At 33.3% G+C, this 26,046-nt stretch overlaps 1 protein-coding gene and 1 long non-coding RNA gene across 2 annotated transcripts; one reads left to right on the forward strand and one right to left on the reverse strand.

Moving 5' to 3' along the window:
- Positions 1-6,067: 6,067 nt before the first annotated feature.
- LOC135833916 (uncharacterized) lies at positions 6,068-18,602 on the forward strand. The gene is made up of 2 exons (XR_010556587.1): positions 6,068-6,452; positions 16,840-18,602. It is a non-coding gene; the product is annotated as an uncharacterized LOC135833916 (long non-coding RNA).
- Positions 11,563-17,772, reverse strand: LOC135833915 (MFS-type transporter SLC18B1-like). Its single transcript, XM_065347743.1, has 11 exons — positions 17,639-17,772; positions 17,452-17,547; positions 15,712-15,785; positions 15,423-15,570; positions 14,940-15,008; positions 13,153-13,270; positions 12,941-13,056; positions 12,665-12,855; positions 12,420-12,515; positions 12,156-12,324; positions 11,563-11,890 (listed from the first exon to the last, which is right to left on the reverse strand). Exons 1-11 carry the CDS (start codon positions 17,750-17,752, stop codon positions 11,648-11,650), a joined length of 1,434 nt encoding a protein of 477 aa, XP_065203815.1. The 5' UTR covers positions 17,753-17,772; the 3' UTR covers positions 11,563-11,647.
- Positions 18,603-26,046: the final 7,444 nt, after the last annotated feature.

A 26,046-nucleotide genomic window follows, 5' to 3' on the forward strand; every position in this document is an offset into this window, starting at 1 on the left:
GCGGGACTTACTTATAAGAAAACATCAAAAAGTAAATTTGGAATTTTTCAGTTCCCCACCCCTCACCTCCCACCCCTACCAAAAAACCAACTCCAGATTCGAACTCTACAACCTCGAAAACATATCAATCGACATATTACACAATAATAAGTATAATTATGGAAAATTTGAAATTCCTCCCTCCCCACGTCTCACCCCCACCCCTACTAAAAAAATGACTCCAGATTCGAACTCTACGACCTCAAAAACATATTAAGCGATATAATATTACACAACAATGAAAGCAAAATTTGAAATTTTCCCACTCCCCACGCCTCACCCCCCACACCTACAAAAAAATAAGTACAGATTCGAATTCTACGACCTCGAAAATAAATTAATCGACACATTGTACATCGATGAGGTTTGAATCCGAATTATCGCCGTTTGGGGGGGGGGGGGGTCTGTGGTCTTTACATAATGCATTATTTTAACAACAAAAAAAAACTAAATGCGAGCCTGCGACTTCTGGAATATAAGTTATGTCAATATGAGTTATGTTGCAGTTATTAATGCTCGTCATGTTTTCTTACTATTAATTAGTTTTAAACAGACACTAGCCTGCGAACACATTCCAATCATCGAGAATCGAGGGTGAGATGGAATGGGTCGAGGTTTGCGGTGATTTTGTATCTCCTTTGTACTCGTATGTACACATATGGTTGTGTGGAAATGCATGTACTGATATTTTCTCATACTTTAAAAATTATATAAAAACAGTTCTCATACTGACGTCGTCGTAAATGTTCATGTGTTCTTATTTCATCTCCTCCAAGGGTTAGGTACAAAACATTTTTCAGAGCTTTAAGCTCAACCATCTTGGATAGCTGGAATTTCCAAAAAGAAACCGGAGACTTCGAAACGACTTGAAACCCACCTGCAGTTGACTTGAAAGCGTGGCGTTGAACATGAACTCGGAGTTGAGAGTTTAGAGTGAATTTCTGATTTCCAACTCCATTTCGAAAAATGTTACGAACATTTCAAGTTTCGAAAATCTGCTGGAGGTTCCAGTAATTCCAAAAAATTTGCTTGAGACTCCAAAATGGCTTTAACGCACCTGCAGTCGTAAAATGTTGAAATTAGACCCCCCCCCCTCCACAACCACCATCACAGAAAAATTTTGGGGAAAAGTTAGGTGAGAAAGTTAGGTGAGTTGAAAAAAGTTGGAAAGATGTTGTGTAAGTTGGGAAAATGAAAAAATTACCAAAAACCGTTGGTTTTTACTTTACTTCTTGAATCACAAATTTTTGATATCCGATCTGATCATCTGGTACCCGTCTGTAAAAATAGCTACAAATTGAATGAGAGCAGAAAAGTGTCAAGATCCCAGGGTAAATTTTTTATCCTATCGCAAAATGCCCTTTTTGTACCCGATGAAAAAAAAATTCCACGTCATTTTCTAAACGTCATTGGAAGCTCTCTTAAGGTAAGTACGTTTTGAAGCCAAAGATTGCCTCTACATAATGCCACTATCAATTTATTTTGAAAAATGGGTAAAAATGTTGCAACTTTTTCTTAAGCTCAATTTTCCCAGAAATGTGGGACTTTAGCCCCAGTTTATATTCCAGGTATTTTAAAAAATGTACAATCAATTTAAAGAAATTCTTTCAATTTTATTCTTATATTGAGCGAGGATGGTTAATGTTTATTGATAATGCAATAGGTACTGTAGATGAAATTACAACTACATATTACCTAATAAGATTAGGTGCTTTTGAATATAGATGAGATAATGATCGCCGCTTCCATCCTTCAAATATATGTATGTACAATTGTACAAGTAGGCACTCAAAGGAAAAAACGTTTGGCAACCATGACCTTGATGGTTTAGATCATGGATGTGCACTGAATTGTCAACTCATTGTAGTTTTCCCAAATTTTTTCCTAAATGCTGCTTGAAATAAATGTCATATTCTAATGCTTTGTCTGTAGTTGTCCATCGTAATACGGTAGGTATATCCAGCTCCATAATTTCAAGTCTTTGCTATCGCAATTGCCTAATATCTCATAATCGGAGTCCAAGGAAATTCATTTTTTCTGGATTTTACAGCGCTTTCATGAATGGTCCTCGATACTTTTCGAATTTGTAACCAATTAACTGTTTTCTTTCCACCACAGATGTAGTTGTTTTGGTGCATTTTATTTCAGCCGCAACGTTTATGTCAAGGTTGGAAGTGAGCAGGTCGATATCTCATGCAGGATTGGACGAATTATCCTTTAAAAATGCCTTTAAGTTGTTTAGATATTTCATCAGTATAGGTAGTAAGTGAATTAGATACTGTCCTCCCAGAAGTATTTAGGTATATGCCAGGAATTTGAAATTGCTCAGTTGTGTCCTGTCTATAGCTGTGTCGTCATAGCAATCATTGCATTTTTTTTTTTTTTTTTGTCTGCCATGTAATTGAAACACGTTTTCAAATACGTTTCTCACAGGAAAGTTGAGATTTTAAAAAATAATTTTTTTCCGAATCATAATCTACTAGATGACTTTCAACGGTAGGTATCTTTTATCTTCTTATTTGGGAACTTCGGCAAATACCTATCTCTTCATTTATTTTAGTTTTATCAAATTTTGCAATTGTTAAATATCCATATCTGTTACTGACGATGAAAACATCGTATTCATGGGTACACTATAGATTGAAAGGATTGGCCCGTCGCAGAAGGGAATTTCCATCGATTCTTTCATCAGTCATCACTTTGATAATTCTGTAAGGATCTCTTGTTCTCATGGGTATATAGGGTAGCATGGAGTCGGTTCTTGTCCAGTGGTTACCTACACATTTTGTTTGTAAGCTGATAATTGTTGAAACAACATTGAACACTTTCTTTGGTTCACATTTCATTTATCACAAAACTACAGAAACACGAAACTCTCGAAAACAAACTTTTTTTATGCAAACAAAAAGTTAACATGAAAGTTGAAGGGTAAGTCATTTGTACTTTAGAAATTTAATTGAAAGAACGCAACTTTCAGTTTGATATTTTTTATGATCGAAAAAGTATGACCATCATGAACTGTGTTTTACAACTGTGACTCCGTTCTTGTGGTCTTAATTAAACTCCCTAAAGAATTTACAAAATTTTTTAATGACTATATTGATACGAACGTTTCAAATGTGCTCCTTCATTAAACTCAAGATTATAATCAGAGCTTAGAGAATTTATTAATTTTTTAATAAATATATTCTGATTACTGATTAGAAGATACCTACTGCTTTAATAAACTTGAAATTATACCCATGGTTGGGCAAACTTTTTTTTGAAAACGAATCAACTTATTCGGAAAAGAATTTGTAACTTGACTCTTTTAAAACTCTTCTTACAAAAGAATAATTTGAACGCTGATAACTCTTTCTGAAGAGTTTGATTCTTTTCAACTGATTTTTTTTTCTGAAAAGTGCCTTGGTCCTAATTTACAGAATGCTCATTAAATAGATAATTTACAATAAAAGGGGGGGGGCGGATGAAATATGAGAATTTCATGTTGAATAAATTCAATAAGTATTCATTAGGCCGGGTAGTGAAAAAAAGTTACAAGTTGAAAAGAGTTTGGAAAAATAAGAATGTGATTCATCGGTCTTTTTAACTTTTTCTGAAAAAGAATCGCACAAAGAGAACTGAGTTGAAGTTGAAAAAAAACTCGTTGCCCAACCCTGACTACATATAATCAAGTTACATAAGGTACATAGATAAGCCTACCCTTTTAATCATCTACAATAAAAGTACCTACCTACTTATAAAATCTACTTTAAGCACATTTATAATCTAAGTAATCTATTTCATTCGCGAATTGAGGAAAAACTTTATTAGATAGATAGGTACAGAATAGTTCAGGGTTAGGTAAAGAATTTTGAAAAAAAATCTAAAAAAACAGCCAAAAACTTATGTAGGTAATCTTTTAGAATTTATTTCCTACAAAACGAGAAGACACAATTGAGAGCCTGAGAGGGGAGGTAGTCAAATTTTCAGCATGACAAATGGCACAAAAAACCGAGTATAGCCCGAATTTTGAGTTTCCAAATCCTGTACCGTGTAGATGAACTTTTCTTTCGCTGTGGTACGTGCAGTCCTACCTGCATGGCAAGTGCAGCACTCGTTATAAGAAATGCAGTATTGACAAACGTAGAGCCCAAGATAGCATAAGGAACGTCGGTACACAGTTCCATCTTCAAATAGGTACATTACATACCTACATAGGTACTTACTAAAAATAAGAGTAAACACTAGACCACACAACAGTCAACACATGCACATTTCTCTTATCTCAAGCGTCAATGAAGATATGATAGGTTTGTCCTATTGGTAAGAGACATTTTTATAATATGTATTTACGTAGGTACAAATAGATTCGTATAGATCTCACGTCAAGGCTTCTTTATCTTTTCCTACAGATAAGTGGTTTCCTGTACTTAGCACGTTTTTTGTCCTTTTTTTCGGAAACAAGACTGACTTTGAAAAATCCATGTCTGTAGAAATTCTTTTAAAATTATTCATTTATGGGCAATGGGCACAGTCTTTCTGAATAGGCCTAAGTAAGCACATTTTCAAGAAAAAGTTTCCTGCGGATCTCAAATGATGTTTGTTCCCTTATATAAAGCCCTTCCAAGTCAAAAAAATAAAAAATTCATTTCTGTACGAATTTTTTGAAAATGTTCTATTCCTAAGCAGAGTATACTTGTACTTTTGAATTAACCACACTTTGAAGAAAAAGTTTCTTATTGGTTCTCCAAATGATGTTGGTTCCCTTGTATGAACCTCCCAAAGTTGAAAAATATCGAATAAGATTAAATTTTCATCTATGAGCAGAATACTTCTAGATGATTTTTTTCCTCAAGAAAAGCCTTCCCTCAGTCTCCCCCTCCCCAACAATGTTCATAACCTACACAAAGATCTGCAAAGTTGAAAAAATTAAAAATTAAACTTTCCCAATAGGTACCTTCCTAATCTAACCTTCCCCCCTTTCGGGTGCAATAATCTTTTAAATTATAAACACCAAAAAAAAAAAATTCACTATGGCAATAATTGGCAATTTACGCCGAAAGTGGTCAATTACTGAAATCAATAGCTTGGTCCTCATAGACTAGTCCAAATCCGAGGATTATTTTTTTAATGTAAGAACATAATTTCATTTTTCTCTTTTCTTGAGAACGGGGCTAGTTTTCACTTTTTTCAGTGTGCAGCTAGAGGGGTCAAAAATGTTTAATACTTAGTAGGTATAAGTATCTATTTCTAATGAAAATGAACTAAATCTAATAAGGATTACGAGTAGAAAGTAAATAACGTGAAAATTTCTAATTTACAAATTTCTGATATATTTTGAGAACTTGCGGAGGGGGGGGGGCTTCCTGGCACGACTTATTTTCAATAACATGGTTGAAGAAATTTTTCTCGTAAAACCTGACAACTTTAGCTGGTATTAAATACATACTTATAGATTTGAACTTAGTCATTGTGGTGCCCGTTTTAAGTATACGTAGTCATTGTGGTGCCCGTTTTTGGGCTTGTGGCGCCCAAATCGGGCACCACAAGGTCTTTTTATATAAAACGATGTAGAATTTGATGAAATGCACTCTAAGGTGAAAAAAAATTTTTGAGGCAGGCACCACAAGTACCAAGTTTATATAACGGGCACCACTATGACTAAAAACCCCCCAAAAAATAAACTGTTCCAAAACACCTTTATCATACATATATATATGATCCTCTATGTACGCGGGCACCACAATTACCATAAAAGACCCGGGCACCACAAGGTACTAGGTACGTGTATTCATAAATAAAAGCTCTCTCCTCTAATCCACTAGTTAGTCATAGGTGAAGATTACAGTTTGAAAAGTTGACAATGACAGCCATGATTGTTGCATTGCCCAATGAAATTCAAATACAATTCGACGTTTACCAAGTTCTGTTCTCTTGACTGCTCCTATACGTTCCCACCACTCGGTAAAAAAAAATGGCGGGGCTTCAAATAACTTATTCGAGGGCGCTGGGCTACGATATCTCACATTTAGGTATGTACGTTAAATCACACCTGTGTACTTTTCCAGTACCTATACTACTTATACCGTCTACGTAAGTGCTTACCTGGTACTTTTTTTCTGGTGGTAGATAAATTAGGTCGAATTGGCTTCGGACTTTCTTTTCTTTGAAGTTGATGATTTGTATTTAAATATTTCTCGAAGTGACGTTTCGATTTACACTTAAGTAAAGTGTGAAGTAAATTTTGAATTCGCGTTTAATTTCTCGACGAATTTAATTATTTTAAAATTCGGTTCTTCAATCCTTGGATTTAACAGCTTTAACCCCGAGCTGGGAGAGTGTCAGTATCCAAATGATGGATAGGAGTCCATCCGCGTGAAGATGTATATATGTGGTTGAGCCAAGATTTTCCTCAGATACCTATATTCCATGTAAGTACTGAAATTTGAGATTTGTTTGTAGCGGTATGTAAGTATAATATGCCTAGAATAATTCAACAGAGATTTACGAAATTTGAAGTTGTTTAAAGTGCAAAACATGGACATAGTGTCCATTAAGTATTTTGGTCATTAATCTCAGTAAATACGTTAATGCTTCTCAGAAGCTTAAAGTTATAAATACTCAAATCGTTTTAATTTATTTCTCTTTCGGAATGATAGTACATATGTAGGCCTAGTACATTTATTTTATATTTTATAAAACAGTAACTACATAGGTTAGGTACGTGGCAGGCACAAGACGACCAGGCTGGTCAAAAAGTCGGAAAATTTCCAAAAATTGATCACATTTCCTTCAAAATAGGCAAATTTTACGATTGGGTGAAATTTTTCGAAAAATTTAAAAACCATGAATCTTGAAATGTTGACAACTGCGGGGAAATTTTTCCAAAAAATTTCGAAAAATTTACTACAGAAATCGGCAAATTTTGTAATTGTGACGAAATGTTGCCAAAATTTTGAAAAATAGTGCAAATGTTTTGAAAAAAGTTTAAAAATTGATTACATTCGAAAAATATCGTCAAATGTTGAAGTCGGCAAATTTATGAATTAAAAAATCTAAATTCAATAATTTGGAAAATTTAGGGAAATTCGGGTCGCTGAAAATGTTGCTGAATTAGGTACCTAGGCCTCTAACTGATTGCGTGAAAGCATTCTGCCTCTACTTCGCTCGGCCTCGTTTGCTCTTCTTATTCAAAACTGAAATTTCTAAAAATTAAGCTATTTACCTATGTACCTAATATTCAAATTTAGGAAATATTGAATTTCAAAAAAATAAACTTTTTGCATAAAAAAATGTCGTTTTTTTGCTTCTCATAGTATACGAATTTTCGAAAGCACCTGTTCGCTATTCTTTTTCAGATTAATTTTTTTTTAAGTCGACATTCAAATTCTAAAATTTTGATGTAAAAATAATAATCTCCTCAACAAAAAATATAATTTTTTTCTCAAAATATAAATTTTCGATCGCTTTTGCCCTTGCAAGCTTCATTTCTTTTACGTTATGGATTTGTGTTTTTGTTTGCTATTTCTCTCTATGTTCATCTCCTTCGCGTACCAACTTCTTTTTTTTTCCGAAATGAACGAAATTTCTATATCCTCATTAACTTTAGAATCTGGAAATGAAATTGATCGCGAAAAAACTTATCTCTGAATAAAAAAACAATGAAATCATGAAAATGAAAAACAAATGGAAAACTTTTTGATTCGATTTATCGTTTCAATTGCAGACTTGAATTTTTAATTGAAAATTTAATTGTTTTTTTTTGGTTGTAATTTTGCAATACATAAAAGTGACAGTTTTCGAACCCCACTTTACCCACAGGTATGGCCCCACCAAGCGAGCAGCCCAGGAAGCGAAGCACCTTATAGTATTTATTGAAATGTCATCTTGAAATTTGAAGGAGAAAATGAGATGTAAGCATCTCATTTCAATGTAAAAACTTCAAAATTACTTCAGCACCAAATTTTCAAAAAAACTTCCAAAAATTAAATAAGTATAAAAATCATCAAAAAAGTTTGGTAGTGTTCCAAAACGAAAATTTTAACCGGTTGAAAAATTTTGATGCTGCATAAAAATACCGAGCAGGTAAGGTTTTTATTCTTTGACCGAAATTCCGAAGGTTCTGAAATGAAATTTCTCCCAATTGTCATGATGTGAAAAGTTTCCCTCAAAAGCTATCGAAATTGTCAAAAAATTGAATGATGCCAGGTACAGTTTCGAGCCAATGAATTTTCTCTTACTGGCCTTTTGAACTTCTGTAGGAGGTTAGGACGTTAAATGGTTGAGGAGTACCTACCTACCTACCAGTACCTGTAAATACTTTGAATTTATTTTTTTCGAATTCGATCACTCTTTTTTTTTTAAATTGTGCTTCAGGTGTAAGAGAGGTGCAATTGCAATTACCTACATCGGTGAATAATTTTTGAAAATTGGAAAACTGATGAAAATAGTGGTCTTACCTACCCTTAATCTCTTGATATTTTTTTGAAAAAATCAAGATGGTGTAAATACATAATTCAGAACATTCAAACTTACATAACCAACAACCAATAATTAAGATGATTTCACTTCGTGGAGTATGAAATCTAGAGAGGGAGAGAGAGCCTTGCTTGGATGGAATGGAACTGCAGGAGTTGGAAACTTATTCTTCACAATACAGAATTAGTTACTTACGGGAAGTATTTGAAAATATCGATCAATTCGCGACAAATGGAGGCCGATAGACCGAATAAAACAACAACTGAATTGGTGGGAACAGAAAGGGGCTAAGTCCATTTTCGCACTTTTCAGGAATAACAAAAAACTGATTTATTTGAAAATCAAAAATTTTTGGTAAACATGCTTAAGGTCATTGAAAGAGGACCCCAAGACACAATTTTTAGCATTGTTTAGAAAAAAAATATTCACGTGCGCCGGCGCTGTTGCTGCCTAAACAAATGGGACTTAGTCGACTTAGACCCTTTCTGCACCCAATCGAAAAAATTTCTTTTGAAATTGCTCGGGCACGAATGGGGCTTGATTCTACATCTAAGTACATCATTTAGAGTGCTATCTCGTTTAAATTGACCAAAAACCCCTTGAGGTATAAGACTTTTTGCCGAAGCTGTTAATTTTTTCATCATTTTTCAGTTCAGAGATTAACTTAAATTTCAAAAAATGGTCTTCTCAAAAATGTTAGTTATTTTTCAAAGAATTTAAAAATTTTTACAAAAAAGTCATAAATGCGGATCCGCCCTTTTTCTGCGCCCAAATACCACTTTCCCGGCAGTTTTACGGAAATCTGACATCAGCAGTCGATCCGCCGTACTTTGAAACCCCAATATCCGTGAAAAAAAAATTGACTTGGTCCCTTTCTGTTCCCACTGATTCAACTCTTACTTACTTATATCTTGGCTATTTATTATTTAATGACGCGAACCGTTGTCAATCAAACCTTGCCAATTTTATCATCACTCGATTAAATTATAAAATGATACTCCGTATCCGTATGGGAACCGAAAATATGAATTGCGAATACCTGCGACTGAAGCTTACTTATTTTTAGTATGTACTTACATACATAGTGGTGCTGATTTAATATTAGTGATTGTGGTGGCCAATTCGGGCACCAACCCCCTCAAACATCATTGGTCATCATGACGATTTCTCTTTTGTTTTCATTATGTTTCAATTTTAGAAACTTCCGAGTGTCTGTTGAGTTGAATGATTTATTATAATTATCTTTCAAAACTATATAGCCTGACCTTGCCATATGAATAAAATATGCATAATGAGAAATTGTCTTGTATACGAAGGGCACAAAAAATAAATAAAATAATAAAAATAGAAGCAATAAAACGCAACCCTCGAACTCCTGGAGTTCTAAAGTATTTTGTGAATTTAGTTATGGATATTGAAACGTGAAATGCGCTAAAAAGGGACAAAAAATCAGACCAGATTCGTATTAGGTATTTTAAAACTACCTACCGATAGTTATTAGTCGCCCTTTAAAACTATGTAACTTATGTACTATCCTGCTCCGAGCCACTACATTATTTGTGGTACAATCTTTGTTAAAATTTTCTACATTTTTCTGTTTTTCCAGCAGATTTTTTCAACTTTTAATAATTTTAACGTTTTTAGGCAGTTTTATTTAATGCCATTTTCTTGTGCTTTAAAAACGATCAATGCAACTTTTTGTGAATTCTGCCAAAGTTGAATGAAATTTTTTTGGTTTTTGGTAGTTTCATCCTGAAAACCCTCAAATATAAAGACATCTTGACCCTTCATGTCACCTGATTTTTTTTAGATTTTTTAAACGATCAATTAGCGTAGGGCATTTTTTTTTGTTTTTTAAAAATTCACCGCTATGTTAATATTTATCTACTTATCTGGAAATGGACGCAGCTCCTCCAGACCACTGAGAAGACATTTGACCAGTGAACTCTCCATTATTGGTACATACCTTCGAGTGTTCTTCCAATATGCTCGTTATTCATACGTTCATGCTTTTACTGCTTACGCTTTTACTAATACGTACATAACATACCGTACCTGTGCTATGTCGTTTGTCTTCACATTAGAATACTTATAGGTAGGTCTATTTATATGGCTATATAGGTGTGACATTTCTGATTTCTTACCACTTAATTACCTACCTAGATAATCTTTCACGATTACTAAAAGTTATTATTAATGGTGGTTACATTATTTTCTTATAGGTATTACCCTATTATGTACTTTCTTATGGGTATTACACATATGTACCTATACTACAATAAAAACACTGCTAAAAAAAAAAAAGTATTTACTAACATTGTTTTCAGTTTCCATTCGCTACTGATGGATGAAGGCGATCTAGTTTGGCCGAAAATTTCGGTTTTTACCTAGCTTGTAATAAATATTAAATTTGGGTGTAATGTTCTACATATTGCTCCAGTGTTTTTATTAAAACTCAAACACGCGTTACAATTCTACTTCTTTTATGAAAACATAATTATCAAAACACCGGTTTCATAAAAACAACGTTAAGTATACCTGCAAAACTATACCAGTATGGTTATTATCAACATGAGTGCTCTCATATATCGGACTAGTACATTTTTTTACATGTTTTGTTTTTTTACAAATAAGCGAACAATCGTCACAAATGATGAATGCTGAATAAATATGTCTACCTACTCGAAATTAACTGGATCAGCTTCGATAAAAATATTCGAAATAAATCGGGACGTTGATTAAAATTTACCATTGGCAACAAAATTTAATTAGTCGAGAAAGAAGTTACCATAAAAACGCACTCGGTGTTCGCGAGTACCTACCATCAGAGGCTATCGAAGAACTGACAAGTGTGGCTGTTTGGACATTATAATAAGAAATTAGATACAACTGTTGAAAAAAAAACAAAAAACCAAAAATAACTCATCCCACCTTTTCCGAGGGTGATTCGGGTAGAGTTTTTCTTCTTTGCTCATGCGAGGAACTTATGAAAAAAAAAATTGAACAAAATCAAAGAATCTAAATCTGAAATCGAGCTGATTTGAAAACTATCAAGTCGATGAATAAAAAATGAATAAAATTTATTAACAAAATATTACACAATTATAAAACTAGGTATACAAACAAGGAACGAACAAATGACTCGTAATTAAACACTTCCGTAAGAATGATTTTTACAGTTGCCATTCACTGTGGAAATCTTTTCAGTGACATGTGTTTCAAATCTAGGGTTTGCTTCAGTTATCAGACACATTGTAGACGCGAACGCGTTGTAACCTTTGGTATCGCTTTCTTCAACAATACTATCTTTATCTTGGAGGATTACATTGTTATTTAAATTGCGACCTTTTTTACCTCGTCTTTGTATTTTATATACAATTAAAACGACCGCCTGAAACAGAAGAAAAATCACCAATATGTGAGATTGAAATTAAAAACTCGTTTCAAAATAATCTGAGCATGGCATGAAATAGTTTTTTTAAACTAAAGTATCTAGCTCTAGCTTGGTATTAAAAAAATCGATTAAAAAATTAACAAATACACGAACTAATTAGTTAACGATCATACAGGGTAAGTAGGATTATACCTTACCCATTTCACTAATTTTTAACGTACCTATTTTCAGTAATTTTTGTATAAACGCAACCGTAACTTACCAATAACGCGTGAATAACTATAACGAAAATGGTTGCGTAACGAAATCCGACAAAATCGTACAAAAATCCAGCCACCGAGGGTCCTATAAAAGCTCCTAATGCATACGCTGACGTCCAAATACCGGACATTAACCCATACGTGGAAATATTCTCAGGAAATCCGGCTTCACTGAGAGAAGAACAAAAAAAAATGGTTGAAATTATTCCTGCGAGTTGCTTCGCAAAATTACGAGAGTACCTATTTTCATACGTATTAAAACTTACATGGCGGATCTGATGGAATCGATAAATGTAGCTACGTTTCCGGCTGCCAGAGCGAATCCGTGAATAAACAAAGCCAATATACAAATACCCAAAGTCCTATGAAAACAACAAAAAAAAAAAATCATCTTTGTGTAGGTACAAGTTGGTAAAATGTTCAACGCATTTATGAAAGAAGCCAAAGTAATCATTGATAGGCAACAGATAAGTGAGCAGCCGCACACATACCCGTAAAGATAAGTACTTACGATGGAATGGGTAAAAATGGCAATGGTCCTATTATCGAAAAACTAATAATATTCAATACGCAGCCCACGATTAATAGACTTTTGGGTTTCAGAACTCTATCGACAATCCTGCCGAAAATGGGTGACACGATGGCGTACGTTCCTCCACTTATGACGAACATGAAACCGGTTAATACTGGTGAAATTTGAAACTAAATTCGCAACGAGAGTAAAATTAGTTAATTCCTCGCATTTTATTCAAATCCACAGTAAAAATTCTTCTTAAATATAACTCACCACTCTGATATGAGGCTCTAAAGTTGCATTATAAAATCCTGCGCTTATCGCAAATGCCATCACGCTGATGGTATCGATAGCTATGGATGAATCTTTGAAAGCTGTTAAAAATGCACCTGTAGACAAAAAATATGAAAATTATTCGGGTATTTTTGATAAAAACTAACAATAAATAGATGTGATTGATAACTAGGCTAGCTATACCTACTCACCTTCTTTTCTTATACAGCCATATCCTTCTGTTATATTAGGAACAAATATCAGCAATGAAACTGCTACCATTGCAGTTAGAATTCCTACGCACGAAAATGGTAACGGGAATCCACCCACCTAAGAAAAAAAAAACAGGATTATTCTGAGGAACTTCTGGACTTTGAAATTCATCTTACTCATCTGAGAAAGTAGGAGTAAAATCAAAGGCGTAGACTCAATATGATTTCTATACAAATCAAGCCGAACTAGCGTAACCCTAAAATGAGAGATTTAAGAGCTGGAATATTGCCTTACCCCCCCCCCCTCCCAAATAACTCATCAATTCAACAAAAAATGGTAGTTTAGAATGGAACTTTGTTTGTATTCTTAAAAAAAAACTGGGTATGAGAAGTGAAAAAATGTTGTGAAATATTGAGTGAACATTTTTAGTTGTACTCGTAGAATATTTTTAGAAATATCTATTCAAAGAATATTGATTCGAGAGAACATTTTTTCACCTAACATTATTCTATTTGAAGGAAATGAAGCTAAATCAAAAGTCCAGACTCAAAACTCTCACCCCCCCCCCCTCCAATAGAATTTCATTTGGTAAAGATTTTTGGATTGGGTGAATTTTTGAAAATTTAAGGAGTCAAAAAACTTTTCAAAGATTATAGTTCTCATGAACTGTTTCATTATAATACAAATTATTGTGAGAAAAGCGAATGTGAATATCTAATTCCTTTCAATTCATCTCTCACACATCACCATACTTGGTAGTTTTGTGCCATTTTTGAGCCTCAAATTTTACAATTTTCCAAAATTTATTTTTGAATTCATACTACTGACATTTTGCCACAAACACCTACAATCCAAGTACAATTTTTCCCGATCAAAGTGAAGCAAGGTGATATAGCAAAATTCTAGGAAAGCGAGTTCAAAAGTTATTTTTTGACCACTTTATAAATTTGGCCAAAAGTGAAAAAAAAATCAAAGTAGGTAGACAACGAAACGTGTTGAGAGAGAGAATGTCCAAAATCATTAACCAAAGCTGCAATTGATAAAATTTAGTTTTAGCTCTTTCATCGGAGTGATTGGAGATTTCTGGAGAGATTTGAATGACTCGCAGACGGCTTCAAAAAGGTAAAAATACGATTTTTCTCGAGCCGGATGATCTCGAAGACACCACCAGATGATATCTGATCGAAAAAAACTGCTCGTTATGTAACATTTTGAAAATTTGATTTTTCTCTTTTTTCTGGAATACCTACCTACCTACCTACCTACCTACAAATTGGTCAAAAATTCTCTTTTGAACTCAAAGTCTCAAAGTAGGCATTGGTATTTTGCGATAGCCACCTGAAATCGTCGAAAAGAAACCTAATAAGCACCGATCAAAGTTATAGCTACCTACTATAAAGTTCACTATTGGTCCTTCACAGCAATATGATATTTGTGGAAAAAATTAAAAAATCGTTGGAGGCTCCAGAGGGCCCCAAAATTGGTAGTTATTGAGGGAACTGAATTTAAGGAATTATTCACATTGGCTCATTCGTTCCAAAAAATATAATCTCATGAAAAAGTTGATAGGTAAGTAAATTGCCCATAAATAATGCAGCTTGAATTTTTATAATTTCCAAAAAATTCACCAAAAACCCAAAATTGAACTGCGAGACTTGAAATTTTGATTATGGAGATTTTAACATTTTTAAGACATGCTATTTCGATCTAGCTCGAGGTTTCGTTCAAAAGATTCCCATAAGGACCACCCTAAATCATCAAAAAAAAAATGTCTCACGATACCTACGTTGTATAAAAGTCCTCCTATAGTCGGTCCAACGATATATCCAAATCCATAAAATGTTTCCAGCGTTGCCTGAAATCAACAAACAAAACTTATTATTAGAAAAAAATGACAAATTTTCAAAAATTAAAATTTTCATAATGGTAACACTGATGCGAGTGGACAATATAATTAACATTGCCACTTCTAATTACACGTGAGCTGGTCTAGCGTGAAAATGTGATAATTCGATGGTAATTATCATCACTAACTGGTGTGAGCTAATCATATACCCAAACGTAATCATTACGATACGAAAATTCATTCGAGTAGGAAAGTTACCTACTATACTTCTGGTATTGATAAAATTTTTCAACGAAATCTCGCATACCTAAGTAAGCTATAAGTTTGCAAGCATTGGGTTGATGATGTAATCTCGTAATGGAAAATTTGGTAGGTACTATAAAAAGAATAGCAATGAGTAGATATACTATGGTAGGTACTTACAAAAATGGTGGCCACATTATCCGGAAACATGCTACCGATTAATGAGAATCCAGAGACGATGGCTGCAGTGGCGCCTAAAGATTCGCATATTCTCAGCAAAAACGACAGAGAGATGAATAAAGCTCGACCCGATATCAAGTCCAATAACCTGCATTGATTGATAGGCAAGAATATAAATTATGCAGTACATTATCAATAGCATTTTTTATAAGCTTCATTAATCATTATACTTTATATTTATTCGAGCATACAAATAAGTAGGTACCTATCATATTTTTCGAATACTAACCCGAATAATATGGTCGAAGTGGAACTGACGATTAATCCAACGCTTAAAAGAAACTTCGCTCCAACTCTATCCACCTATAAGTGATGAGTAAAATAAAAGTCGTAAATGGTAGATCAGTAAAATTATCTGCTTTAATTCTTTCAGTTTGTCTAGGAAACAAATAGCCGGACGAATGCGATTGGCAAACTTATTAGATCACATAGCGAATTCGAAAGGTTATATATAGTTATTCCATAGATAGGTGACAGGTAGGTATAATTTCCAGAGAGAGGAGAGAAGGCACGTGCGACAGAATTTCATTTCATAGCACACGGTTCATGTTTCATTGCCATTCAAACAACATTGAAACGAGTGATAAAGATTATAAGTACCCGAGTATTTTTAAAATGTAAGCAGATAGAATTAAATTTTCGTTTCAAAATCCGCAAAATGAAGTCGGTAGGTACCTATCAGAGATTCTGTTTATCGTTAGAACATTTATATGTAGCAAAACACACGCAAGAAGGTAAGTATTTTGTACCCTAAAAAGTAAACAAAATGCGAGATTTTTCTATAGATATTGATAAAGAATGTGAAAAGTTCAACGTCGGTGATGAAATATTTACGCGTATGAGAGTACAGTATGTTCCTAAAGTCTTGTACCTTTCCGTAACGACTTGAAAGCATGCATGTGAAGATGATGAAATACTTGTTTTTCAAAATTTTTGTTTGTCTAATCGTTTCAATTTTAGTTTTCGAAATTGATATTTCATCTACGAAGTGTTCAGATATCTTTTAAATGAGCTTTTTTGAGAAAGTTTTGACATGGCGAGGAAAAACTTACAATTTCTATACAAATGCAGTGGAACAATCATCACGAAACATACTGTTTTAACCTAATTCAATGGTTCCCAAACAATCGTTCGTAATCTTTCCAAAAATAAACAAGATTCAAAAAAAATTCACGAAGAGTTTCTGAACATTAAAAGTTGATCATTTGTCGTTCAAAATTTTTTGTCATCCATCAGAGAATAAAATACCAGGCCTAGGAACATTTTAAAACATTGTGCGGATTTTTTTACTCGAAAAAGGTGCCTACCTATGTATTTAAAACTTTAGATCATTTTCTGCTTCGTTTTTGTTTTTCAGTTCAATGAAAAAATGAGCCATAACGTAATGAAGCGAAGAATGGATTTCACAATCTTCTCAAGAATAAGAAGGAAACAAAAAAGTATGTACCTATTTTCCAAATTTTTATAGTATCTACCTATCTACAATTTCGTTTGGAATCATCTATTTGTATGATAGTTTTTTGGTTACCTACTAGTTGGCACTACTGAATTATTTATAAAATATTGAGCTCTTCTCCAAGTACTTGCCTACACATGTAGGAAGTTCCTTTCTAAATTTCTGCCGAAGAAAAACGTTTTGTGGGCTTTTGAAAACTTTGAACTTGACTGAACTATCACTTATTGATACCTATTCGAATTTCAAAGAACGTTTCATTTAAAAATTTGACTGAGAATATTATGGTTTCGTGATTTTTAGCAAAAAGTACCCAAAAGTTACCTACATTACATAGTTACCTAATCTATCTAATGGGATTAGTAAGGACTCGATAAAATATCCGCAGATCACTCAAAAATGCAACAAATAAGCTTGAGAAATCGCCTCGAAGACAACTTATCAGCACAGATCAGCCAATTATATCGAAAAATATTCAACTAAATTAAATATTGCAATAAAAACGTAATTATTTACAATTTTACCAAACAATGGACTAGTCAAGAATCCCACCAATTCGAAACTTCCAAACACTAGACCATATTCGGTGGCCGTTGCTCCTTTATTTTCAGCCTAAAAAGTCGATAAAAATGATCACTTACAAAAATGAAAAAAAAAATCAAAAATCAACACGAGTGAGAAAAAAAACGAAAAAATTGCTCACCTCTTTCGGGTAAAAAGGAGCTTGCAGCGAAACACACGCGGAACAGAAGAAATTCACGCATGCTACGATAAATAAAGTCAATAATTGACGTCTCGAAAGCTTAACTTTGGCCATTGTCTTCAGCACGTGCAATGCATTTCCTTGGAAAATCCTCTTCGATGATACGGTGGCGTAATCGATCCAATCGATAGATACAGCAATAAACGCGAACTTTCAATATTCTGGAATTGAATAATTGATACAATGTTTCATAAGATAAGTACCTATCTACGTAGTTAGGTAACTATGATTTGAAAAATTGCCATATTCGTGTAATTTTCAAGCCCTTATCAAGTCGATGTAAATTTACCGAGTTATCGGCTTATTCTGTATTGCAAAATTAAAGTATACCTACCTACGTAAAAAGAATGAATGGCGCTCATTAATGATAGCGTTTACCTAATTATCTTCGATTCGTTCGTTTCCTAAAATTAAATCATCTTCGTACGGTACAATCAAATTTCAAAATTTTCCCTTCAATAAAAACCGTTCAAAAGTCAATATTGAAAATTTTTTAAACTGGGTAATTGTTTCCTAGTATCGAACGATTTTTCAAATTCAATTGCCACAAATTTGGAAAATTCCTCGAACGAATTCCACCCCGAAGACAAATAAGGGAGAAAAAACACACGAATATTTTCATATTATAAATTGGTATTAGATAGGTAGGTAAAATTCTTCGTAAAAACAATACTCACTTTTGAACTACCGGAAAGTGATAACTCGTTTGCTTGAAATTGTTGGGCAAACTGACGACGCTAATTTTTGAACAAGCCTATTCGATGATTGAAAGCGCAAATTTGGAATCCGCTGATGAAATTGTACGACGAGCAGGCTGTAAAATCGAAACGAATTTCAAGCATTTTTCGAAAAAATGGACGGTTTTTTAACGCGCAACCGAGTATTAACCTTTGCATGGTTAAAATGAGCTATGAAGTGAAATTATTAAATCGGATATCTCCGTTCTCGTTGAATGGTCGATAATAATGATAACGAGATTGTAATTTTTTTCATAATTTTCCTTCGATTCTTGATAAGGACGATTCCACAGTGTACGACGAATCATCGCGTTATTGTTCAAGGCGCAAACAATTTATACCTACGTACTTAAGTTCCGAATAATCAAACTCGTTGTATACATTTTGGATGCGATTAATTCTCATCTGATTAAAAAATCGCCGTGTTTATTTATATTTCGTATAAAAAATTCACGTGTCTTTAAATAAACCGAAGGTGCAACATACAAGATTATATACTCGATACTCGAATTACAAATAAGTAATACCTACTTACTAAGACTACGTACCTTTGTTAACTTTTGACCCGCTAATACGTGTATGCGATGGGGTTTTTTCTGCTTTCCATTATAAACTGTTATTTCGTACTTGTAATTTGATTATCGAAATTACCGACGACGTAGCACTCAACTTTAGTATTCTTTATCAACGTTTCGAAACAATTTTCTAATACGATCGCGAACCTACCGATAATTAGCATTTTTTTACCTTCCGCGCGTCGAAATGGCAACCGTACTAATTCTCGAGCTAAAAACCACCACCGCATGGCACTCTACACTTACCAGACATTCGACCGAGCACGTATCATTCTGATTCTGAGAATGCAACAAGTACAATGAGACGAGTACAGTATGTCGATATGTAATGTATACAACGCATACTCCATTTGGTATATTCGCCATATTATCCTCGAGTAAAAAAGATAACGTAAATGATCCGCTGCATTGTAGAAAAAAGCTGAAGACCTCTTATCTTTTGTGTTGATATCACGATAACGGTAAAAGAATACTTACAAAATTAATTAACGCCCCTCTGTTTTATTTTTATGCCTACTAAAATAGATCATAAGTCCAAGTAGGTAACTATTAATCTTTGTGCAAAAGTCCCCACTCTATCGTCAACTTTATCTGTTTTATTTTTAAAAAATGTTTCCTAATGCGGATGAAAAAGTACTCGTACCTATTTTGGGGATTTTACAATTCGTAAAAACTGAGCAGTTGAACCTTTAAAACAATCAAAAATTAACTATCAAGAATTTCATTTTTTATTTCAAATTTTTCATTTTTGAAATTGAACGAAATACCTATTACATACCTACCTTTCTATTTATTTATGAACTTTGAAAAAATCAAATCTACAAAGAAGGGATATAACGAGTGTTTTTTAAAAAAGATAATATTGTCTTTGTATGCTTGTAAGATCAAGCTGAAAGGTTGAATAGAAAGGAAAATGGAAACTCACAACGACAACGAAAAAAAAAAAAAACAACAACAAAACAAAAAAACGAGAAAACTGAAAAAATGAGAAAAGTAAAATGTGAAAATCAAAAGAGAACTCAAACAGAAACTGAACCAAATTTTGTAAAAAAGCTGGAAAAAAAGCTGAATACATAAAGTTTTTGGCTACAGCTTTTAGCTTTCAAAAATCCCAAAACTTCCTCAGCCTTCAGCTTTTAGCTATCAGCTAGCTTCCCATTCCTGTACAATATACCTATACGTACATTTGAAATTGTGTATCCTCGTAGTTGGCAAATCGAATTTAATTTTAACAATTGAAAATTGTCAACTTTTCAAATAAATAAGTAAAAAATAAAGTTGACGATTTGTAAGTTCTCAATTTCTCAGTTGACACATCAAGAATACCTTATCAGTTGTTAAATTAGCTTTAATTGTGAGTCAAAAGCGCCGACTTTTTAACTAATGATTACTTGAAAAGTTATCATTTTTGAAATTTCGTTCTCGTAATTAATTTTTCAAACCTGCCAAGAGGTACCGTACATCCACCCCCCTTGTTTCGCCCCTGAACAAAATAAAAGCCAAAGCTGCTGAAGTTCTGCTGATTGTGTACATTTCACATTTTCACAAATTAGCAGATTTTGTTGAAGATGAAACACAAAATAAATGATTTTAATATAAGTAATTTGAAATATAAATTGGTATCTTACCTTTAGACGAAACACAAATGATTTTGATTTATACATAATGATTTGAAGTATAATTGGTCCATATCTTACCTTTACCTCTGTTCATTTTACTGTTTTTCTATCACTTTAGAGACTTATTCAATAAAAATTTACAACCACAACGAAAAAAAAAAAAACTGCAAAAAGGAGAAAAGTAAAATGTGAAAATTGGAAAATAACTCAAACAGAAACTGAACCAAATGAATTTGCAAAAAATCTGAAAGAAGATGAATGAATAAAGCTTTTAGCTTTCAAAAACTCCAAACTTCCTCGGCTTTCAGCTTTTAGCTTTCAGCTATAGCTTTCCATCCCTGCTGGAGGGGCCAAAAATGAACTCATAAAAGGGTCAAGAGGGTGTCCATTAGGCATCGCTCTAAAATTCATTTTCGGACCTTCCAGAACAATTTGAAATTTCTGAAGAAATTTGAAAATTTGCTGTGGGCTCCAGATATCCCATTATTTTCACATTGGTTCACTTCGTTAAAAAAATTTACATTTCGTAAACAAATTTAAAAATCACCCTCATAAATATTTTTTTGAATTTTTAAAATTTTAAAATATATTGTCAAAAGTTTAAATTTTTGGAACAGCTCTTTCGACCTAGTTTAGTTTCGTTCAAATCGGAGGAAAAGGTTCCCTCGCTCGTCAGAAAGTGTATCTATTTGATTGACATAATGTGAACCAAATCCATGAAAATAAACTTTGAAATGCGAAACATTGAAAACACATTTATTTCAAGCACATACGTATTTTATCTCTGTGAAAGATAATTACCTACCATAATTTCCTACTACCTACCAAATTATCGTTTACTATACTTACTCAATAGGTATTCGTATTCGTATCAGAATAGCAGACCAGTTTTTCATACATAAGATAGGTAGATATATCTACATATTGTAATGAAGTCTTTTATCTAATTAATTACCTCTAATACTTACGTCCGAATTATTTCTTACATTGTAAAAATATATAAAAATAAAAATAAATGAAAAGTAAAGATAAGATTAGCCGTCATTAGAAAAAAAAAGAGTATGTACATCTAAATATATTTATTTCATCGACAATCTAAAAATATCCAGTGAAGTACAGCTATAAAGATGAAACGATGAAGAAATTTCGTTTTCAGTCGATGAAACTTCGATTAAACTAATTATCGTAATTATAACATCTCAAGCTGCTTGCGATAACGAGACAAGGGTGATTTCGTTTCGTTCCGATTTAATAAAAATACCAAATAATTACACAAGTAGGTATCTCTGTATTGTTCAATTTTGAGATACCATAAGTAAAATGAAGTGACGAAAATCAAAATGTAAAATAGAGTACCTACTACTTAGGTATATACTTTTTTAAGCATAAAATACATACCGAATAATATATGGTGGCCTTATTGATCGCATTGTTGGATAAACTATTTAATTTCAGTATCGCAAGGTCACCATATGGGATATGTATCTATTAGTATTAGTTGTGGTGTTATCGGAGAAGAAATGAATAATAATTACGTATGTATTGTATCGCGAATATCAGCATATTATTACTGCATTCGATAAAGATATAGTACATACATCGGAAAAAAATAGGTACATACTCGTATCATAGAGTAGGTACCGAGAGTTAGTTGTGAAATAAAACACTTGTTGCGTAAAACGAAATTAAATTAAATTAAAGCAACCGATTGTTTTATATCAGATAGGTACAACAATGAAGTCTGAATAAATAGGTACCAAAATAAATTAAACATTACCGGAATTTTAAATATTTGAATGAAGATAAAGACACCTATAGATAGAATTTTGGTTTAAAAAAATTAACGCAATGTGCGCCAGACAACACTTGAGATAGGCAACTCTACTAACGTTGATGAAATTTCTTGCAATTAACGACTCACAAATTTTGAAGTTTTTTCAAGTTTATTTTATCGTAAATTTCAAGACAAATCATTTATTTTTAACCATTTATTGATTTTATGTTCAGTTCTTTTTAAATACCTAAATAATTAGAAAAAAAAATTACCTTGATGATTAGGTCATTGGTTTTATGTTCAGTTCCTTAAATAAATAATTTGAAAAAAAAAAAAATTTAAAATAGTAAAGTGGTGTTCTTTATTTTACCTTTTAGGTTATTGATTTTATGTATGTTCAGTTCATTATAAGTATAAATAATTAATTCGAAAAAAAAATAAAAAATTATGTATATTAATAAGATAGATTTGGCCAAAAAGTGTACGAATTATCTCAGATAGGTATTTCTTGTTTGTGTGTTCGTAATTTCCCATTATTGTCATGACATGTACTAAATAACATTCCGAGTGTAAATTTTTCTTTTTTTTTGTAGATTTGTATGTAAGTACAATTTTTGTTTCAACCATAATTATTGTGCCTGTGAATTTTGTGTAATTTTGTGACAAACACTTATGTTGGTTTTCTTTACTTACTTGTCGATATGTTTGTATTATTTTGTATTAATAATAGAAACGTGATTAATTTTTTTCCTTTGTTAAATTAGTAATATTTATATGTATTTTCCGAGCATGACCTAGCCACCCAATAGTAATCAACCCACCAGCTGTTCTCGTTAAACCCCTTTAACAAAATGATTGTCATATTTTGTTCTTTCCCCTCAACATCAACCGCGTAAAGATCAAGGACAAATGACTCATTAGGCCTTATAAAAAGTTTTTCTTTGCTTTTTTCAACGTAATATCATTTTATTATTTTTGGCATGCTCGGACCATTTTTTGTAATGTGTTTTTCCGCTTACCGTTCGCTGCATATTTTATGTGCCAGGTCACTGAGCACACATTGATGAGTGTTGCTGTGCACGAAATTTTGGCTCTAGTAAATTCTCACGTCGTCGAGGGCAAAATTCGTTGGAGTGGTAGTCAGTTTTATGTCGTTTCGGTTTGTGTCAAGGTCAGAGGGGCACTCAACATCAGACCGTTGCTATTTGACCCTTTCCGGTGATTTTAGTGAAGGGTCTTGTCGTTGAGGTTGCCTTGCTTCCGACTTTCTTTGGGCTCGTCACGGAAAGAAAAAACTTGAAATGTTCTCGAAAAAGAATTATTCCATCTTACCATTCTATAGCAAACCACTGTGGGGCAGTAGTAAGTCCACAGGGAGTGTGTACATATTTTACCGAACTTCTATCTGTGCCTTCCTCCAGAAATTCTCCTGAATCTTCGGGAGAAAAGTACAGAGGAGCATGTAAAGAGTAGGACCTGGCCATACTGCCAATGTGAATAGTCCCCCCAGCCCTTGACCGTGAAGTGCATGTAATGCACGATGCACTTATTCTAAAGTTACAGCATTTGATTTTCATCTCTGAGATCATGCGAACGCCAATGTAGGCTCGTGTGATCTGGTATCTTTGGTAAAATATGCAGTGTTCGGTAACGCGTTAGAATCTTTTAATTACAAAGTTATTGGTGAAATGCTTTGAGTTCTTATTTATTTATTCATACCTACATATTTCGGTAAAACAGGTGTATTCTACGATGTACTTCATAATTATTAGAGTACCTACCTGGTCTTGTGGTCTACAAGGTAAAGTGTAACGGTGCAATATCTTCGACTTCTACTGGCCAATGATACCCTGGCAAATAATGCTACATTCAGAAGTTAGAACCGCGATTCTGGTAAGATGTAATTTTGAAACAAGAAATAAATTGGCCCAAGCGAAGCAAAGGTAAGAATTTTTAAAAATTATTCGAGAGGCCCAAAAACGATTTTTTTTTTAAAGAAGTTGATTTTGAAAAAAAAGAAGACTGAGCTGAGCGAAGCGAAGCCAAAAAATTTTGAGAATTTGTATTTTGAGAGAACTAAAAACGATGTATTTTTATGCGAGGAATTTATTTTTTGGTTTTTGGCTTTTAAAATTTTAGAATTTGCAAGATTCTTTTTAGGATGTCAATTATTTTGAAAAAGAAAAGAGAACAGACCCAAGTGAGGGCAAAAGCTCTCAAAAATTTGTATTTGGAGAGACCTGAAAATGATACGTTTCATACGAGTAGTTTTTTTTTCACTTTAAAACTTTGAAAGCTAGGTAGGTAATGATTTTTTTTCAGAAATTTCTACTTTGAAAAAGAGAGAGCAAAAGCTTTTGAATTTGTAAAAAAAAAACAACAGGATATTCTTTCGTCACATGCCCTTCTTTTGCCAAGTCCCTCAGAAAGGGCGAGCCAGGGCAAACTACCCTCTTTGCCCTCCGCATCTCTAGATGGTCCTGTTCTCATCTGACATGTTGTTTCACAATACCCATAACATCATCAGTGGTTCACTTATGGTGTCTTTGAGCCTTCAACAGAAACATAGGCAAAAGTATTAACTTGATGTAGTTTTTACGTCGATGGTTTTCGCAGACGTAATCGATATGAAATCAGCGTGAAAACTAATGGAGCCACTTTTTATCTATTATTTATCCAATTTGCGGATAACATTATAGCAGTATTTTTATAGTCAACATTTAAATAAATTTTATCAATGGCTCCGTTGTTGGCTCGCATCGAATAAACAATTTTTCTTCGCGTATAATGAGAAATTGAGTTAGAGGTACGTACAAAAAATACGAGTAATTGTTGCACGATTAAATAATTTCACCGCATGTTTACAAATATCATTTTACCTCTTACCTATTGCAAATATCAATGGATACTCGTAATACGAGTACTAATAATATTAAATCGTCTTTTTATCACTCGCTTCAATGAAAACAAATGGATGTACATATAGTTGGTAGCTTTTTCATCGTGCGTGTATGATTTGCAAGAGGTAAGTATGCGCTCATCTTCTTAGAAGAAGTACCTACTGCCGACACGTGGTAACGCAATTAAGTCATAACTATGTACTAAGAGAGATTAATTCACTGCGGATACCTATTGGGCAGGTAAACTATAGGTATATACATAAAATATGAATTACTGATGCTGGGTGCTACTTGATTACGCCATCGCGGATGAATCGAATCAAACGTGCGAAAAATATTATGACGAAGTGTATCTCGTCAGTAACCTTTTGTAGCCTTGATTTATTTGGCAAATTTGCGATTAAATCTTCGTCGTTTATTCCAATTTGATATGATTTATCAGGGTTTTCTAGCTACAGTATCACCATTTATCCGTGAAAGCTTTGCATTTAGTACGTAATTGAATCAATTTTGGACTCACGAGTAAATTCATTTTGTACTGATTGATTTTATTTTCATACACTTTTAACGATGCGTTACACTGTGTGTGATATGTACGTACATTGCATTTAGTATATGGAAGGCTGGCTACGCATGTGTCGAATTATTCTTTCAAATGTCAATTCCAACTCATCGACTGCTGATAAACATACCTACTTAAATAGACGATGAAAGTTTCATAAATGTCGTCACGTTCTCGAAAA

Source organism: Planococcus citri, chromosome 2 (assembly GCF_950023065.1).
Source record: "Planococcus citri chromosome 2, ihPlaCitr1.1, whole genome shotgun sequence".
Classification (NCBI taxonomy): Eukaryota; Metazoa; Arthropoda; class Insecta; order Hemiptera; family Pseudococcidae; genus Planococcus; species Planococcus citri.

What these genes read in the sequence shown, in the direction of transcription:
- LOC135833915 (XM_065347743.1), bottom strand. Translation starts at nt 17,752, where the DNA reads ATGGCCAAAGTTAAGCTTTCGAGACGTCAATTATTGACTTTATTTATC. An exon ending in CTCCTTTTTACCCGAAAGAG is followed by an intron (nt 17,548 to 17,638) that starts GTGAGCAATTTT and finishes TCGACTTTTTAG; the next exon opens with GCTGAAAATAAAGGAGCAAC. An exon ending in CCATTTTTACCCATTCCATC is followed by an intron (nt 12,516 to 12,664) that starts GTAAGTACTTAT and finishes TTGTTTTCATAG; the next exon opens with GACTTTGGGTATTTGTATAT.